The following is an 18,656-nucleotide window of genomic DNA, read 5'->3' as shown; positions in this document are numbered from 1 at the left end:
CGAATCAAACCCAGATTTTCCACAGTCTGAATAATATCTTCATTCTTCAACCGATGTCAGTGAATGCCATATTTAGTTCTGCTAAGTGTCCATTTCAATCTTGTAAAAAATGAGATTGGACGAGCAAAGATAATACATAATATATAAGCGAAATCATAACCCGTGATAACATGATGTGCTAGAGTAGAGTTGCTTTATACGGAGTCATGTTCCCTTTTTATTATTACTACCTCTTGCTTCTCTTTATATCGTTATATATATATTTTTCATATACTCAACATACCTTATTTAATATGACCCTATATAGCATAACATCTTATCAGTAAAATTTCTGCTACATAATATCAAACCAAGTCTCACAATTCAATCATTTTCGTCGTTATGGTCAATCCCACCTATGACGGCCTACGGGGAAGAGATGTAGTCGTAAAGCATTCACATTTGCACCCTACCAAATTTCCGTTTTAATATATTTGACTGCAAGAAATCCAAATGGATCTACTATAGAAATCACATACTGCGCCCAAAAATGCTGTCAAATATATTGACCCTCTAAATGTTAAATATGATACATTTTAATTATAATAATGCATGATCACATTTCAAGATAACTAAGCCGACCCATAGATTATTATTATTCATAATTTGCATATATTTGAGAGTGACTCGCAGTATGACTAACCAGCAAGGAATATGATCCATACATCCGGACAAATTTTTGTAAATATAGTCATGTAAGTGCTGATATAAACTGTGACAACCCAACGTGCTTTCCTGCTGTCTGGACTGAATATTGCTATTGCATATAAACTATACGCTTGCATTATGTCATACCTGCTAAAAGCTTGAGCTCTTATTCATACTGGTATTGATGGGGATCTATCGCTATGTGATTTTTATTTAGCGTTTTACTGCATTAAAAGAAAGGGTATATATTTTATATAAAGTGTTAGTACCTGCTGAATTTATTCCGGAGTGTAGAAAATTACAATGGTCACAGACTGTGAGCAATGCAGGACTCGTGGAATAACAAGGGGTTCGTTTCGCGGTAGGCAAGGACGGAAACAGTATGAAAAATGTACAAAATACCTTGAATATAATAAAACGATCTAATTCGCTCTTCTAATCGGTATAATTTTTTTCTAGGTGCATGGCGTATAGGCTACTTCTTTGTGGTCTATGCTTATTCGAGACTCAAAGTGCTATCTTCTGCTTGTAAAGAAAACACATAAGCTACAACGGAACATAAAATGAATGGTGGTAATTCTTGAGACAATGTCAGAATATATTTCGGCGGTTGGAACTGTAAACAGGCATCCGTGTTTTTATTTTATATTCTCTGTTGGCACATTCATTTGTTTCGTAACTGAAAGTGTCCACATATGGGTGTTATCCAGCCTGCTGCACATGTTTACCGAAAAATATAGTAAACTTTGCTATGACGTTATCAATGATAGGTCATTCTCGGTGCATTAAGTGCGTTACATGAATACGGCTAAGTGACGGGGTTTCTCGACAGTTTGGTTGCATCAATCGCATAGCCGTGCGCTTGCAACCTTTTTACTTCTCTTTTGCTATGTCAGAAAAATAACATAGATGGTCCGAGGACGACAACTAACATCTTTATGTATAGTTCAGTATCATTTATTTGTTCTGGCCACGTAAGATTCTCATCAAGTCGTTTTATGATGTATCATCTGCCAGTATAGTAAGAAGATAACGCTTACACGAAGAATGCAGTTTCGACTGTTCAAGGAACACTAATGCTTTTGCGCTAAATAAGTTACATATTGGACATTGTATTGCCCATCCATTTTCTCAATTTTAAAGCGAATTAAAAAGCGACACACTGGCATTTACTTCACGAACTTGGCGTATAAATTCCCAATCGTATCCTATCGTATCCCGAATCGCATAAAATGATTTGACACTGCGAACAGTTTTGCGGGCATCAAATAAATAAACACGCTGATTAGAAATGGGTACCTCGCGCCATCCCCTTCAATTGTGAATTACAGACTGATGAATACCACAGGTAAGTGAAAACGTGAACTAATGGACCTAAATAACTCCTGCAAGAGGAACTGTGACTATGAAGCAATGGACGGGGCTCTTTACGAGATTACTCAACAAACGTACGAGAACCTCAGGGCCGACGACCCGGAAAAACAAGGTAACCCTACTTACTCAATACAACTCTATATCACTTATGGCTGATTAAAACTATAACTTGAAGAAAGCATCAACAACTAATTAAAATCTGAAGAGTATAGTAGATTGAAAATTTCTTCTGTCCACCTGCTTTGATCGGGATATTCTAATAAATAACAGCAAACGGAGGTACTAACGAAATCCTATTACTTTACGCATGCAGCTCCACAAAGCAATTATAAAATAAACCAGCATCAGGCCATTAAGTCTTATTTATGATTGGTAATTGAATGCAAATGATCACGATTTGTTCGCCTTTCAACTTAGAAGTAGCCTACATGTGAAATACGTGATCGTTACGGAGCATTTACATTCCAATGTATCAGTAGATATGTTGCTATGCATATTGACCATCATATCGATGCTTTTAAATAAATCAAAACATGGACAAATCAATGGGTGTATTGAAATGCAATAGCCTACCTATCGTAATCTAGTAGTGATTTCCTGCTTTTTTTAGAGGCGAACAATACCAGCCAGGGTATCACAAGCGCTGTTCGAATCCGGAGATTGAATATATGCATGTTCTTTATATCCACGGTGTTGCTGATCGGCGGCTTCGTTTTTTTCGTTCTTGCCAGAAATACGGTTTGCAGCTGTGAGAATGAGAATATTACCACGACAGTATCAAAAAAAGTATTCAGAGAAATTGTTTTCTGCCGTAACTAGTTTAACATGAAAATTTTGTACAGATGGAAATATTCGAAATGCTTAAAGTCTTCGAAACTCCTTCGGTAAAGTATCAATTGAACTATTGCATTATGTATACAATATTGAATTCATAAACGCCACGTCATAGGATTATAGAGCACGAGTATATGCGCGAAAGGATTGCCATGTCCCGCCGCTTAGCTCACCAAAATCTTTTAGTATGCATGTGTTTGTGTAGCCTATTTGGGAAGTTATAATATGTGAGTTGTGTCTGTAGTCAGATTGTCGCATTACGTAATCAAAGGTGGCATTAGTCAAGCGACGGGCCGTACCTATAGCTGTTGCTGACTGACAGAACATCCGTTAAAAACTACTTATATACGATATCAAAAAACTCTACATTATTATCATTTCACGACTAATGAACTAATGACCTTGAGGCTACGGCATGCACCGTTACTGTCCACTATAGAATATGTTTAATGGCGTGACCAACTGACCATTGACCAATGCAACCCATTTCACCGTATGTCACATTCCCCTGATAAAAGACACATAGATATGGCAGTCCCACCAAGTTCATATTTCCGTCTTCAATTTACAGATACCTGCAATACTCAACATATCGTTTGCGAAAGGCCCTGGACATAAATACATATTCACAGGGAGAGTGAATGAGACAGGCGAACAGTAAGTGGTTGGCACTTGTGTCAGGCTACACACGTCGCAGGTCTCGCTACTGTAGCTGCGTCATTCGGATAACACAACACTTTCGCTTATAAGGTTACCAAACGTCCTCTTTTATTAGGATTTGTCCTCCGTTTTCAGGAAATTGAAAATGTCCCCCGAGGACGCCTAAATGTCCAATTTTTTGGCAATTCGTCGTCCTTTACAGCTTAAACAGGTTAAACAGAAAATCAGCATAAATGACGTGAATTTGGTTTAATACGGACGTTCGTGCGGGAATCGTGTGAAAGTGATGACCTTTTTTTAGTCAGCTCAACAAAATTTCCAGTAAATATTGGAAAATCAGCTGTGTTCAGTTTTGATCAACTAACTTTTTGTGATTTGGTTCCGATTCCAAAATAAGGTAACCCTACTATGCTCCCATGAAAACCGTAAGAAATGTGATAACCATATTTTCTGGGTATCAGGCTATTAATTTGTTATGTCACAGTGTTGATATTATGCGTGCGTATCTTACATTAATCATGCACTGCGAAAATGGACCGAATCCATCCCAAGTCTCCCTATACCAGAGCTCTGCCATCGTAAGGTATATTGTAGTAAACGAGACCAGTACAGCTCATAGCAATGTAACAAGGGGTAAATTGTGAAGCGGAAAAGAATAGCTAAAATGGGTACAGAACGCCGAGTATTACAGATATGCTCCATAACATCCTTAGCATGCACTAGGGTTTGTGTGAACTGCTGAAAGGCTCTGGTTCGTGTGAACGCAAGCCTTTCTGAAAGGTTCTGTGTGAACGTGAACCTATGACGTCACGTGACGTCATATTCCTAATTATAACCCTACTTTTCCTATGTCCATATAGTAAGATATATACATGATGTCCGGCGGCGACTCGAGCCACATTCTGCCAAAATGCTCAAGGAGATGCTGACTTTACATAACCCTATGTGTCAACTGGAACAATCGAATGCTATAATAATTCCTCAAAATCAATATCATCGGTCGCTTTGCCTACGCAATTCCAAGTAGGACTCGGATAGAGCGGACAGATGCCTTCTTAAGAGTGAAACACCGGTTTCTATACTTGCGCCAGATATATTTCCTCAAAAACAAGTTATACAGTAGCCAACACCTTAATCGGGTGTCCAACAAGGATATCAAAACAAGATGGATTCCGTACACCTGACAATTTCTTTACATTAGACTTCGATACATTATTTATACCAATTAGGTTGATGTAAATAATTGATTGGTTGACGAAGCGCGATTCGCTAGCTTCCTATATGTAGTGTCAGGGTTGTAATGACTCGAGTCAATTTGTGTAATGACTCGACTTGGACTCGATTCATTGCGCATGACTCGAACCAAGTCATATATAACTCGATACTCAGACGGCCAAGACCAGCATTTCATTGTAATTTCCAAGAATATTAACGTAGCTGCCCTATTGGTATTTCGTCTATTGGTACTAGCACTTAAAAATGCGACCAGAAACTGCTAAAAGTAAGGAAAATTATTATCTTACAAATTCGAACCATTTGATATCACCAAACTGAGTTATGAAAGTGGGTTTAACAAGACTTAAACTGGAAATTAAGCAGTCAACACAATGAAGTGGACTCGAACTCGAGTCATAATACCATGACTCGGACTCGAACCTCTACTCGATGACTTGGACTCGGACTTGACTCAGTGGCGAATAGAAAATGACTCGACTTGACTCGAGTCAAAACTATAAAAGTGAGATTGACATATGTGACTCGGAACCTTTTGAATTGGTTACAACCCTGTGCAGTGCAATAAATTACAACACGTAATTGACTTTGTAGCATCATCGGGACGCCGTATATAATTATTGACATTCGACTTCTGACTGGGAGTATCATGTACTGAATTTGCAAGTTAGCTTGTGCTAGTGATGGAATTAGTTGTCACGTGGTGCAAAAGACCACGCTGTTATAAGCACCATAACATGCTTTTATTAATAATAATAAGTATATTTCGTTCTTGCTATTGTGTGATTGCGGATCATAAGCTCACAGCAGAGAGTCGCTAAATATTCACAAACGAAAATCTAAATATCCCGAGCAAACTTTCAAGCAAATAATTGTTGAAATTGGCAAGATGCATGCTCGTTTAGCGCTTACTTTCATTTTATGCTGCCAGCACCTTGTGCCATGCATAGAGTGGTCCGAAGTTGAAAAGCAAACATTTTCCTCCAAAGACACGTTATCATGACGTGGACAAAATGTAAAACATGGTAGAGGTTAGGAGTGCAGAACCAACCAAGGTTCATTTGTGAACGCGAACAGCACGTTCAAAGTATTCCTAGCATGTACAATAATGATGCAGCTACGCTAGTCAATGATGCCGGTAATTGATATGACAATGGTATGTATGATTTGACTTAACAGGTTTGATTTCAATTTTGAGAGTGGAACAATAGGAGAAAGTATAAGTACAAGAATTATTCCGTACCATTTCAATCCCCGTATGGAAAATCACATGATTGTGAGGAATTCTTACAATCTCGGATGGGGAGAAGCTGAAGAAAGACTGATTTTCACGGAGAGATCGTATCCTTTTCGTTGGGGAGAATATTTTGAAGTAAGCCAAAAGTTACTGTATTACGTTGGACTCTGGTGGCACAGTGAATCTGCATGCGTTGCAGGTGATGGTGATAATCGAAGAAAGCAAGTTCGTGACATATATCAATGACGATTACTACTTCGATTTTCATCCCTTCAATGTCATTATGAGGGACATAAAATTACTGGAAATTACTGGAAGCGTTGAGCTGCTGAGTGTGGAGGTTCTACGAAAAATGTAGGGAGCTAAGAGCTGGACATCTACATTCCGCAACAACTTGAACTGGTGTCTACTCACACATCGACGTTCAGTTTTTTTCTATTCCCGATCTGCAATAAATGAAATATATGATTTATGAATAGGCAGTGGCACAACGAATAAAGCATTTGAATCTGATTCCACTACTGATGATAATGGTTTAAGTGTGTTGTAATTTTATTTACATAGTTACTATGGTGTAGGTCAGTGGCCGGGAACTTTTTTCGTCCGAAGAGCCATATTGGCTCGATTTTTTCCATTTCAACTCCCAAAGAGCCATACATGTCAATCACCTGTGACGTCACAATTGAAAATTCGTGACGACATGGTAGCACTTACATAAACTCAAAACATGGGATTCGTCGTGTGCGCCTCATTTTCTCTGTAAAACTCGTACTAATCATACTGGTAACATTATTCGAGCATGCGAAACTTTAATTACGAGAACGTCGCTTCGTCGTGATGCTCCTTTGAAATGCGACAACCCATGATCACATGCGTAAGCAGAGGTGGTCAGTAACGAAGTACTTCTACTTTTTCGAAGTACTCAAGTAGTTTTCCTCTACTTCTGGTACTTACTCAAGTAGATCTGATTTTGCTACTTCTACTTCTACTTAATAATATTTTCTGATCTACTTACTTACTTTTCGCTATTTTGAGTTTGTCAAGTAGAAGTAGTTCAATCTTCCGATCAGGAAGATAGCCTGAGGAATTTCGGGGCTGTTTTCACGGAGTACCAACATTTCATTTCCATAAAAGTTGAATAAAGCCCAGAATTTTCGTCGCGCTCCCCGCGCAGTGGTATGGGCGTTAACATTATGATTTAACGAAAGTATCGATAAATATAATTTAGGTAGCGGGCTGGCGTGATTCCGTTGACACAGGGATATCTAGAACTAGATATCTAGATATCCCTGAGTTCACACCACATTGTCGCCCTTCGCCTATATGTAATGATTCATCGCAGTATATATTGCTCATCATAACGTTCGAAACTAATGTTTCGCAATCTAGCATTTACTTGTCATATCGTAATCTAGCATGTCCATGGCGCTTCCTAACCTGGAAAAGTGGACTCTGACATTTTTTTGTTAGTTTTAGAGCTGTTTCAGCATACCACCTTTAAACTGTCTGGACTAAAGGCATGAAAAACGTGTTCCACTTTTAGAACTAGTATTTATGTTTCATTTTCAATTTCCAGTATCATATACTTTGAGTTATAATTAATATAAGTTCTTTTGTATGGATAACATACATGTTGAAGTATAAAAGCAAGTGTAGTAAATGCCTTTAATTTCCGGAAATAAAGCTACACAATATGGCATTTTTACGGTCCACCATATTTTTTATTAACGATTACTAATCGCACTTTACTTAAGTGTTTACACCGTATCATATACAACTTCTCCGTATTGCTCTTCGACTAAACTACGGACATTATAATATGGGGGATGGCGCCATACCATGCTATTTTCTAAAACGTGCTGTTCGAGAAAACAGCTTTTTTCTAAAACGTGCTGTTCGAGAAAACAGGATAAGTATCGCATTTCCATATAAATCCTATCATTTTTATCCCATGATGTGGACGAATGCTTATGCTATCGAAAATTGGATACCTGCTGGTATGCATCAATGTGAATCAAGCTCGACACCTTTCCCATAGCTCAATTTGCACCTTTATACAATCCATGTGAACAAATTAGGATCGTTTTCACAACTACTTACTTACTTGAGTACTTTTAAAGTCAGTCAATTCTACTTCTACTTCAAGTAGTTTTATGCTGCTTATGGTAGAAGTACTTCTACTCGTACTTGAGTAGATTTTTTTCGTCGCTACTTCTACTTCTACTTGAGTAATTCTCTTGAGTACTTTGACCCCCTCTGTGCGTAAGTGGAACCAAAGATGATCACTACTGCAGTATATACCCAATGCAAGGTGTGATACATCAGTGACGTGGGGTCAGGGGAGGCAAGCGAGCCAATTCGTCACCTGTCGCCAGGATGAGTAAACGAAAATTGTTACTATTGGTATTTTCTATCGATGTTAATGAATGACGGAATTTTGAACATTTTCCTCCCAAAATTAGGAGACTTGCATATTTACATACAGCCCGATGCGAGGGGTAAGGAACAGACGGGCCAAACTTTGATACGGCAATTCATCGTAAATAGCTTAGAATTTTCAATAACTGACACGAACTGAATGTGTAACTGTTGCACTGATTCCGAAAATCTATATGCTGATCGACTACTCAATTCTCAAAGTATTCGGCGAGAACATATAACGTTGCGCTACGCGCCTACATTTTATCGCTGGTGTTACAAAGCTACTTACCAATCAAGAACATGTTTGTTTGTTTGATATTCATGGTGATTCGACTACATTGGTCATTTTACACCAGCCCGACACTTTTATTTTTTATTCCGTACTTACCGACTTGTAGCACGGCCCCCTTCTAGGCTTCTTTTTATAAGACACCGCTTTCGCGGATCGCATGGCGATGAGGAGCCTAGATAAACCTCCAACACGTAAGCAGGGATTCTGGATTCGACCTCGATCGGACTCAAACCCGCAACCAATTGGTGTTGCAGCTGTGGAACATACCAATATACGCTATCTCGTCACGCAATCAAGAACGTGGATAGCTATGGCGTTGTTTGTAATTGTGAATGTCACTTCTGCGGCAGTCCATTTCGTGTCGTAGGATAAGAAGACGGAGCATATATATTTGATAACTGCGTTGTCATTTATGGGCAATTTGGGCATCGCCATCATCGCCAATCAACGTATCGTGCAATCCAAGATTTCGAGTCGGGTACATCGAATTCGCGAGTGATATTGGTCGCCGGCGCGACAGTAACTTAAATTTGGGGATTTTGAAAAGGGCTGTCCGTGCTCCTAACCCCGAAGGCGGCATTGTCTTTACCTCTCAAAGACATGTTTATAGGCTCATGAGAATAATTATTCTATTCGTGACGAAAATTTACTAACAAGTTGCTGCAATATTGATCAATTCAGTAAAAATATATCTATTTGGCAAAGAGCTATATCTTATACCCAAAAGAGCCATATCTTATACCCAAAAGAGCCATATATGGCTCGCGAGTCATAGGTTCCCGACCGCTGGGTAGGTGCAGGTGTAGGATAACATAGAGACGAATGAAAGGTGTCGTCTACTCGACGAACTATAACACATTGTAGCAGTTACTATCAATTACTCTGGTAATGTCGAATTTTGTAATCGCAACACATACCACCCCTCTGCAGAAACTTCCGCGTCCGATATGTTTTGAATACGCATTACTTACAAAAAAAATGAATCAACCTTATCCTCAATTGTGAATTAGCATTGTATTCCAAGTATCGATTAACTCCGCCGCAAACGGCTAGGGTGCTTTGAACTGGGGATGTGCAACGGTATAATTCGAACCAGTTCATCCCGCCTCGACGCCATACTCTATCTTTCCAATCCCGATTCGAAGGATTTGGAAGGCTGTTGGGTCCTATAGTAACTGTACCTGCGAGACATAACCTTTTGCTCCAGTTATTCGTATGAACGAGATCTCCTTCACAAGTTGATCAACTTTCGTTTACCAGTAAATGTAATAAAACCAAGTAGTAGCTATATTCGCATTTTCGTGATCTAACGTCAGACCTTCCTTGCCCACGACCATGTTTATTGTCGTAACATCTTCCGCGAGTCCCCACGGTTTATAAACAGCTAGCAGTAACAAAACTAACCCACTGATTTGCTGCAATGAGAATCATACCTACCAGAAAGGTACGATTTCTACGTGACAGACTGAAGACTCTCGCTTGGCAACATCATCGCCTACTCGAAATCAAACCTCTATGCAGTGTGCAGTTCACAGTGTTCAATTTCTTTTGATGCGAAAGTATATAACTTTATTGTTGAATATGTTCCATAGAAGTTACCGTTATGATATGACTGGCATCGTTTGTATCACTGAATTCTCACAATTCCGAGTCATCGTGAAATACGCTTCTTCCGCATTCGAATGATTGATGTTAGTTATTCGAGTGTTTCTTAACCTTATCCTCCAGCGACATTCGTCAGAAATTTTCATGGACTGCCGCCACCCTCGTATTTTAAATTTAAGTATTGTACGATGAGGTATGGAGGTCTTGTTGACTGTGGTATTCGTGGCGTTTTTATACCACTATGGTCATTTACACCAGGCCGATATTCTTTATGCTGACACCGTGTCTGTCGACTCGTAGCACGGCCCCACGTCTAGGCTATCTGAGGCATCGCTTATTCCAGTGTTTCTTAACCTTGTCGCCAGCGCCCCCGGGGTGATTTGAAATTTAAATGGGGCGAAAACGCTCATGGTGCGATACGGTGGCGCTGGGCTCAAAGGGCGGTATGGGGGCGCTGAAGAAAAATGGAGTCACAGTAGACAGTGCTGTGAGGACATATGATCATATAGTAGAGCAACAGCTTTATATATCCCTGATTTCTCATTGCAAATTTGCAAATTAACTTTCGACAAAATCTGTCAAATCGCGAATTTGCAGTGGTTTATTATAATTATTGTCAAATTATTTGCGCAGACTTTTAGATTCCCCATTAAAATACTTTCGTCATGCTAGCTTGGGTTATTTTTCACAAAATGTTTCGAACCAGGTATTTTATCCCGCAGCGCACAGAGTATCGAAATCGAAGAAAAAGGCAATGTACCACTTGGAGAGTGAGAGCCCTTTGTACACTAAAGTCCGTATCCAGTGGTTGTTATAGCAACCTTGATTTGATCCCGAATATAGCACACACAATTATTATAGCGTTAATTAGTCGAGTGGTACTCGAGCGTGATTACAGCTATTTCCAATAATGAAGCCCCAACCCGAAAAGACCGACCGGACTTCGAACCCTTGTATTTACTACAGCTCTTAAAATTAGGGGGACAAACCAAGGCAATTTGCCAAGGGAGGCGCCGCAGGAGAAAACGTCAAGAATCACTGGCTTATGCGGACCATATCGGTTGGCCGAAATCTTTAATATTGATATGCTCGGCATTCGAAATGTTCGGCTCTGAAGAGTCTTGTCATTGCCATCTGAATCTCACTGTACAAATGTGGCCCGCATAAGAAAATAATGCAATCCGATTTTAAATCGCATGAGTTACACATATTCCATAGAACCACATTGCGTACATCAGGTTATCTGCGCCTTCTCCACTTCCTACATGCCAGCAAATAGGTGGCATACTGACATTAAAAATGAATTCATGTCGATGTATGAGGCTTGGATTGCGAGGTGGAATAAAACTCAGGTTTGGGTCGCGGTCTAAAAAGTCTAAGAACTACTGCTGTTCACTACTAAACGCCAGTGGCATTGACTAAGGCAGTGCTCTTTTTCGTCGTGGTACACCCTTGTAACGTATACTCAAAACCCGTTCACCCCTGAAATGCACTGATTATATAGTAATCCGGATTTCGATTACATATAGAGCACAAGGCCGGATACCAGTGCAGAGTCGTCATGGCCCATCTGGACAACAAATAGCCGGGTCGAATTGACAGCTGGGAACTTTGCAACGCGAAGAGCTCTTGTGGTGTTCTGTGTCAAGATTTTAATCGTATAAAGAAGCAGAACATCACCGCACGCTTCCTATATATCATGCTAAATCGCAATTAAAAATGTTACCAAAAGTTACTGGAATCATGCTTGTATAGTAGGGCTCTTCAAAAATGACTTTTTTTCTCAAATCGTACTGGCTACTTGTTAAAATTGTTAGTTTACCTAATTTAAGCCTACACACAAAATTTGGTTCAATTCCAGCCAGTAACCGCTTTGCTACAGGAGAAGAAAGTTCCTATTTATGATAGAAAAATAAGTAATAAAAAATTTGAAAATTTTCTGTTCACCCCATGAAAGTGTTAGGCTGTCTATAGAAACGATGCTCACCAAATTTGGTTCAATTCCAACCAGTGGAAGCGGAGTTATTGCCGTCGAAAAATTTGGATTTGAGTAAAATAGTATTTACGGTGAGCACGACTATAATAAATAATCAAAGAATCGGTCACCGTAAATACTATCATTTTTGAAGAGCCCTATTGTATAGTCGCGGGGAGCGCGAAATCTTGTGGATCCTCTGAATGAATTTCGTCGATAATGTTGCTAGTTTCACACAGACATGGGGTAATCGCGATTAGTAATCGTAATCGATTACGGCGATTACAGCATTTTCAAATAATCGTAATCGCAATCGATTACATTCGAAAAAAATTCAAAGTAATCGTAATCGTAATCGACTACTTCGCATATCTAATCGATTTCTTTGTGTAGTAACGATTACATTCTATTTGTACAAGGACTATAACATATCTGAACATTTGTGAACAAGGAAGTGATATTATATCAGGTTTATTGATAGCACCAACGTCGGATTTTAAAACGCCACTGCTCATTATTACGTCAGAGGTATTATTGGCTTTGCTCATTATTGCTTAAGAAGTATCCACACACAGTAAACAAGTAGCCGATATAATGTGATTTCTAAAAACACCTGCCCGCGCTGTATATCAGGTTTTCAATGCAGTACAGACGTCACTCAGGATAATCATCACCACTTTGCCTAATTTCACATGGTAACTTATCAATTGATGTTTGGGTATGCTTAATTAAACGCAGTTGGACCGTTGTTGTTTGGCGAGCCGTATGCCTATGCATGTATATGTGTACTTGCAGCAGAAATCGATTTGGAATTTTGTACTAGTAAAAAGAGACAATACGATTTCCACAATGAAGCATTAAAAACTAACAGCTGCATATATATATATATAGGCTATGTATCACAAACGAGCCTTTCATTCTCGTAACGGCAGCTTGCATAGCATATAATCAGAAGATATTGTAGTCGCCCAAACGTAGCAGACTAAAAATTTCGTGGGAAGCACACACAAATTGCCATGCATTCATTCCTCCGAGGGTGCCCCGAGTGCCATCTGTATTTTGGGGTTCAGATTTGGAGGACATGACTATTCGTCACGCCCATCCATCGCGGCTATTGACAATGAACACATACCCAAAGTTTCGGCGTAAGACTTTTTGGTAGCACACTTCGTGGAGTCGCATGTTGGCTGAAACTGCACCTGTCTCTTGGTGTGTCGTGGCGCGGTAATGACGTGCACCGAACTCCCTATTGCTATAAATTAGGCATGCTTTTTTGCTTAACGGAAGACGTATGCATTTCAGAAGCAAGCTATCTACAGAAATTAAATTGCGAAGCTTGACGAAAATTTTCAAGTTGATCAAATTTCTCGAAAATAGTCTAGAATTTATGTTGATTACGAATTACTTCTGATTCCCCTTCCAGCTCGCTCAAGGACCGTAACTACCGCAACCCGCAACCCAAACCCTCCAATTGTGGATGGGGAGATGGAAGCGGGCCCAAAATAATTTTGTGAGTATTTTTTTGAAAATATATGCAACTTTATGCAACAACGATTCAATGGTGTCGAACCGCTTCGTTGTTGGGTACCATTCTCCAAGAAAAATACGTATGATTTATAGAAACTGTCATTTCGGCGTCGGCCATTACCGCGCCACGACAAATGAAGTTTTAGGCCATGTAATATGCAACTCCGATAAGTTTGCAAGAACGTTAAGCAGCGAGAAAAACTTGACCGACTGGGCGACTGCCCTCATGCTGACCGAAAACTTTTATACATCTACAAATATGTTCAATTGTCCGTAGTAGCCTATAACTGGCTGCCGCCAAATGTTCCTGTCCTGACATTCTACAAGACAAGTGCTACACCGTGCAGAGAAAAATTATTTTCCAGTGAAGAAATACCAATTTGAAATCGTGTGCGACTTTTAGTTTAGAACGTTTGGGCGATTTTAATATCATCTGGCATAGCAGACAGGAGTACACGAAATAACAGCGGACCCACCCGAATATGTTTAAGTATTATTTACGAGCCCGGCATTTCCCTGACAACACCTCACTCAGCGCTACCGGTAAATCTGATTACGTAGGCAGAGAGAGGATAAAAAAAATATAGCAATATATATGCAATTCCCAATAGTATTGACCGAATCAATAATGCATTATATAAAATTCAAAAAAAAAAAAAATTATGATCCCATGATCCTATGGGTGCCCAAGATGAATGTTTTTGGGTAGGGGGCCGACGAAGTGATTTTTCGGCCCTTGCTCCCTCACAGTCAGAGTTTGGGGTTCGGTAGTTACGGATCTGACAAGAATGCAAATCGGTGGGTGCGATAAATTGTCCCCTATAAAGTTGAGCAAACATTATGACGTAACAAGAAGATGACGCAGCATCGATAAAGAAAGTTGTTTTTAGGACTTTTCATCGCAATCCTTATATTGTCTTTCAATACATTTTCTAAGTTTAGTTCAAAGGAGCAAAATAAATGTAATCGTGAGTAATCGTGATTACTTTGCCAATGTAATCGTAATCGTATTCGACTATTGCCTCATTTTGCTGTAATCGTAATCGTAATCGTAATCGCGGGATTCAGAAGTAATCGTAATCGCAATCGATTACATTCATGAAGTAATCACCCCATGTCTGGTTTCACATACTACGGACAAAATATTATTCATTCTCAGCCTACGTGATCATATTAACCGGTCGATCAGTTAACCGATGATAAATCTTCCGGTTTCTATTAATAACTCCGCTGAATGTTGTTATTTATTGACCTCTCGTCAGGATTGTAGGTATAGTAAAAATATATTGGAATCACCAAAACGTAACAGAAAAATCTTCATTCGTGAGACGCACATGATTCCAACTTGGTATTTTTATGGGGCGCGAAATTTTACTTTGTGCTTCACATTTGTACGGCCGGGAATACGGCCGTACGTTCGCAGGTTGGCCACCCCTGACCTAATCGAAATAAAGATCAGCAAAGCTGCAAAGTAAAGGAAATGCTTAATACTTATCAGGACTCAAGGTTACTAGACCACCATCTAAAACGTTGGTTCTCAAACTCGATCCCCGAGACACCCTATGGCTACGCCCCGCAATTATGTTGTACACTACACACAGGGCCGTAACAGCACTTCGTCAGCCCCCCCCCCCAAACGTTGGTCCTGGGCCCCCCATAAAGTGATAAACTCAAATTCTGGGGGGCCGTTTAGTGAGTCCGTTTTTATCACCTAAACGCGCGAAGCGGGAAAAATTTCTATAATTCATGACTGAATCGGGCAATATGATCAGGGATTGCATATATATTGCTATCAATTTTTATCCTTTCTCTGCTCACGTAATCAGATTTACCGGTAGAGTAGAGTGAGGTGTGTTTGAAAGGGTAGGACCCCTCAATAATAAATAAACATCTCCGGATGTAATGTATACCCGTTGGCAGGAACGAATCAGCACTTCGTCAGGCCCCAAAAAACTGGAGTCTTTGGCTCCCATAGGGTGACAAACCGACCCTCCAGGCCGCCACTACGTTGCTCACTTGCCACGAAAGTATAGATGTATTGCGTAGTAAGCCAGCGCGAAGCGCGAAAATTTTCGATAATTCAAGATAAAATCGGTCAATAAGATCGGGAATTGCAGATATATTGCTATCAATATCTTTTCCTCTACACTCAGTTGCTCACGTAATCAGATTTACCGGTAGAGCTGAGTAAGGTGTTGTCTTGGAAAATGTAGAGCCCGTAAATAATAATTAAACATCTTCGGGCAGGTGGACCCGCTGGTATGACTTCGTTACATGATGTTATTTCGTGACCTCCTGTCTGCTATATCAAAAATATAGCCAATCGCCGAAACGTACTAAACTAAAAGATCTCACGATTTCAAATTGGTATTTCTTCACTGGCATATATTTTTTCGCTGCGGGGTGGTATTTGTCTTGTGAGGTTCAGATTGTCCAGACAGGAACATTTAGGTGCCAGTCATTTAGGCGCCTATGGACTATTAAACCCACATGTATTTTGTATATATAACTAAGTTTTTGGTCAGCATAAGGGAAGTCCTTTTCGGCCAAGGTTTTCTCGCTGCCGATCGTTCTGGCACACTTCTTGCAGTCGCATGTAACATGGCCTAAAACTTAACACGTCTCGGTGCGTCGTGGCGAGGTACTGGCCGACGCTGATATGCCCAATTTTATAAATCTTGCGTATTTTTTCTTGTGGGAAGGGCACCCAATATTCAAGATACTTGGCAACTTGAAATCGCGCGCAGCGCGAAAATTTTTTAATAAAGTTGCTTAAATTTTCAAAAAATACTCTATAATTTATGCTAATTCACGAAATAATTTTGGGCCCCCTTCGAGCTCGCCCCCCCCCCAATCGGGGGGTTGGGGGTGCGGCAGTTACGGCCCTGACTACACACGCTATCTGTACGATTGTCGCAGGAAGTACCAATTCAGAATGTCTGAGTTTTGGCGGCTGTTTCCTCTAGAATCATTATAGAAATTATATCGGAATCTTGATTTATGCACGACTTTGATATTATAAGTTCGCATGCTAAATCTATGGAAAATTTTAACGATATGGATCCTGTTATGCCAGCATATCACACGTTGGATGTTAAGCATTGAGTAAGATTTGAGTCCTGGTGGCGACATTTTGTGTTCTAGGGTTGCCATACGTCCGGAATTTCCCGGACATGTCCGGAATTTCACTGTTCAGACTTGCGTCCGGGAGGAATTTCTAAAATATGCCTAAATGTCCGGAATTTTGAAGGCTTGACGTAGGCTAATAATATTTTCGTCAATAAACAATCAATATAATAACATTATTTTTCGGAATATTTATGCTACATGATATTTTTCGTCGCGATGCGCGCGATTTACCATCACATTTATTAATTTTAGTTTGGGGACTATCAGCCTCGCAAATGCAATAAAATATAAACAAAAATAACCTTCATTTACTGAAATAAGCCTAATTGTAATGGCAAATATAGGAGTCGTTTGCCTTCATTCTGGGGTCCGCAAAGATGTTGAACGTAATCAGCTTCCTAAATAACCCGCGAGAAAGTCTGGACAAAGGTCCTGACTTCTTTCCTTTTAGTAATCAGCTCGTCAAATTTTGATCTGGGCCACGGAACATTTTCAAATGGTAGATGAAGTCGCGGCCATAAAAGGTTGGAAATCACAGGACGTTGAGTGTTTATAAAGTTCTGTGGTGCCCACCGGCATAAGGCTGATAACCAATCTTATCGGTGTGACATGATCATGACTTAACGACGTACAATTGTACACTCCCTGTATTTTCGAAGTCATTATCCTCCACCAGCTCTACCGCTAACTCTTATCATGTGGGAGGAGGGAGGATCGAACTATATAATAATATGGAAGAACCAATTGACAGAATTCATTCAAAATATTGAACGACCAGATGCATACAGAATCCAAATGCATATTTAGCAAGCCCCCCCAGAAGTTGCATCGATTATACCCTATAGTCGGCCCAAAATGATTGTTCATTTGGGCGGGAAGGGGGTGGGAAAATGTGGTTTCGCTCCCGGTTACACAGCACACAGCCACATACTCCTGAACCGGATCGTGACCATCTCCGGTCTATAAGCAAAGCTTTGCTAGTGTGACGTCATATTGACAGACAATGTGCTCATAGCTCATTTTGAAATCCACTAATGGGCGCTAAAGAATGTCCGGAATTTGGGTCAGGGAAATGTGGTAACCCTATGTTAGGCAATGTCCAGACATCCGCAGATTGAAGGTCTGTTAAATATGTTCGAAATTATAAATACATCCTAGGTGTCAGGTTCGATGCCACTTCACTTGTTTTCACTTATAATAGTAATTAATAGCTCCGACGCCATGCCTGGACTATCCTGCTTCCATGTCTGTCCTGCCTACGCTTCCTCAATATCTATTCATCGATTACCTGTATACATCGATTCAGATAATGATACATAAGAGGAAGGAAATACCACGTTGAAAATGGCATAACATATTCAATGCTAACTCAATACGAGGAGAAAGGAGATATTTATCGCCGCGTCTATTTCAATAAATATCGGACACATCCAGCGATATTGAGCGTTAGGTTTCGCTTCGACAATTCGGACGGAATATGATATGGCAACCTATTGATCATTTAGAGGTGTATACCGAAATTGCAACAGGACGTACACTAGTTAATTCAAGGTCATGATACGCTACCGACTTGCAGTTGTGTTTTGAAAGAAACAGGCTGTACTTCTTGTATGTCCGTAATAATGAAAAGGTTTAAAACATAATCATGATATGGTGCTAAGTGGGCTGCGCCCCCAGCTCTG

The 18,656-nt window shown here is 40.0% G+C and overlaps 2 protein-coding genes across 3 annotated transcripts in view; both read left to right on the top strand.

The window, feature by feature from the left end:
- Nucleotides 1-18,656, top strand: part of LOC145442920 (uncharacterized) — a 263,740-nt gene that overhangs the window by 142,040 nt on the left and 103,044 nt on the right. The gene's annotated exons all lie outside the window — the stretch shown is intronic.
- On the top strand, nucleotides 783-10,537 carry LOC145442884 (galectin-4-like). The gene is made up of 8 exons (XM_080320921.1): nucleotides 783-1,067; nucleotides 2,036-2,173; nucleotides 2,672-2,847; nucleotides 2,904-2,945; nucleotides 3,467-3,552; nucleotides 5,968-6,160; nucleotides 6,225-6,603; nucleotides 9,533-10,537. The coding sequence occupies exons 2-7, from the start codon at nucleotides 2,056-2,058 to the stop codon at nucleotides 6,381-6,383; spliced, it is 774 nt and encodes a 257-aa protein (XP_080177047.1). The 5' UTR covers nucleotides 783-1,067; nucleotides 2,036-2,055; the 3' UTR covers nucleotides 6,384-6,603; nucleotides 9,533-10,537.

Source organism: Botryllus schlosseri, chromosome 7, assembly GCF_051294905.1.
Source record: "Botryllus schlosseri isolate E-star chromosome 7, Bs_hap1, whole genome shotgun sequence".
Classification (NCBI taxonomy): Eukaryota; Metazoa; Chordata; class Ascidiacea; order Stolidobranchia; family Styelidae; genus Botryllus; species Botryllus schlosseri.
The sequence above is the reverse complement of the archived record's forward strand: the minus strand, read 5'-3'. Positions and strand labels throughout refer to the sequence as shown.

Excerpts from the sequence above, each read along its gene's own strand:
- LOC145442884 (XM_080320921.1), top strand. The coding sequence starts at position 2,056 with ATGGACCTAAATAACTCCTGCAAGAGGAACTGTGACTATGAAGCAATG. Across the intron at positions 2,946-3,466 it reads AAGTCTTCGAAACTCCTTCG|ATACCTGCAATACTCAACAT; the intron begins GTAAAGTATCAA and ends TTCAATTTACAG. Across the intron at positions 3,553-5,967 it reads GTGAATGAGACAGGCGAACA|GTTTGATTTCAATTTTGAGA; the intron begins GTAAGTGGTTGG and ends TTGACTTAACAG.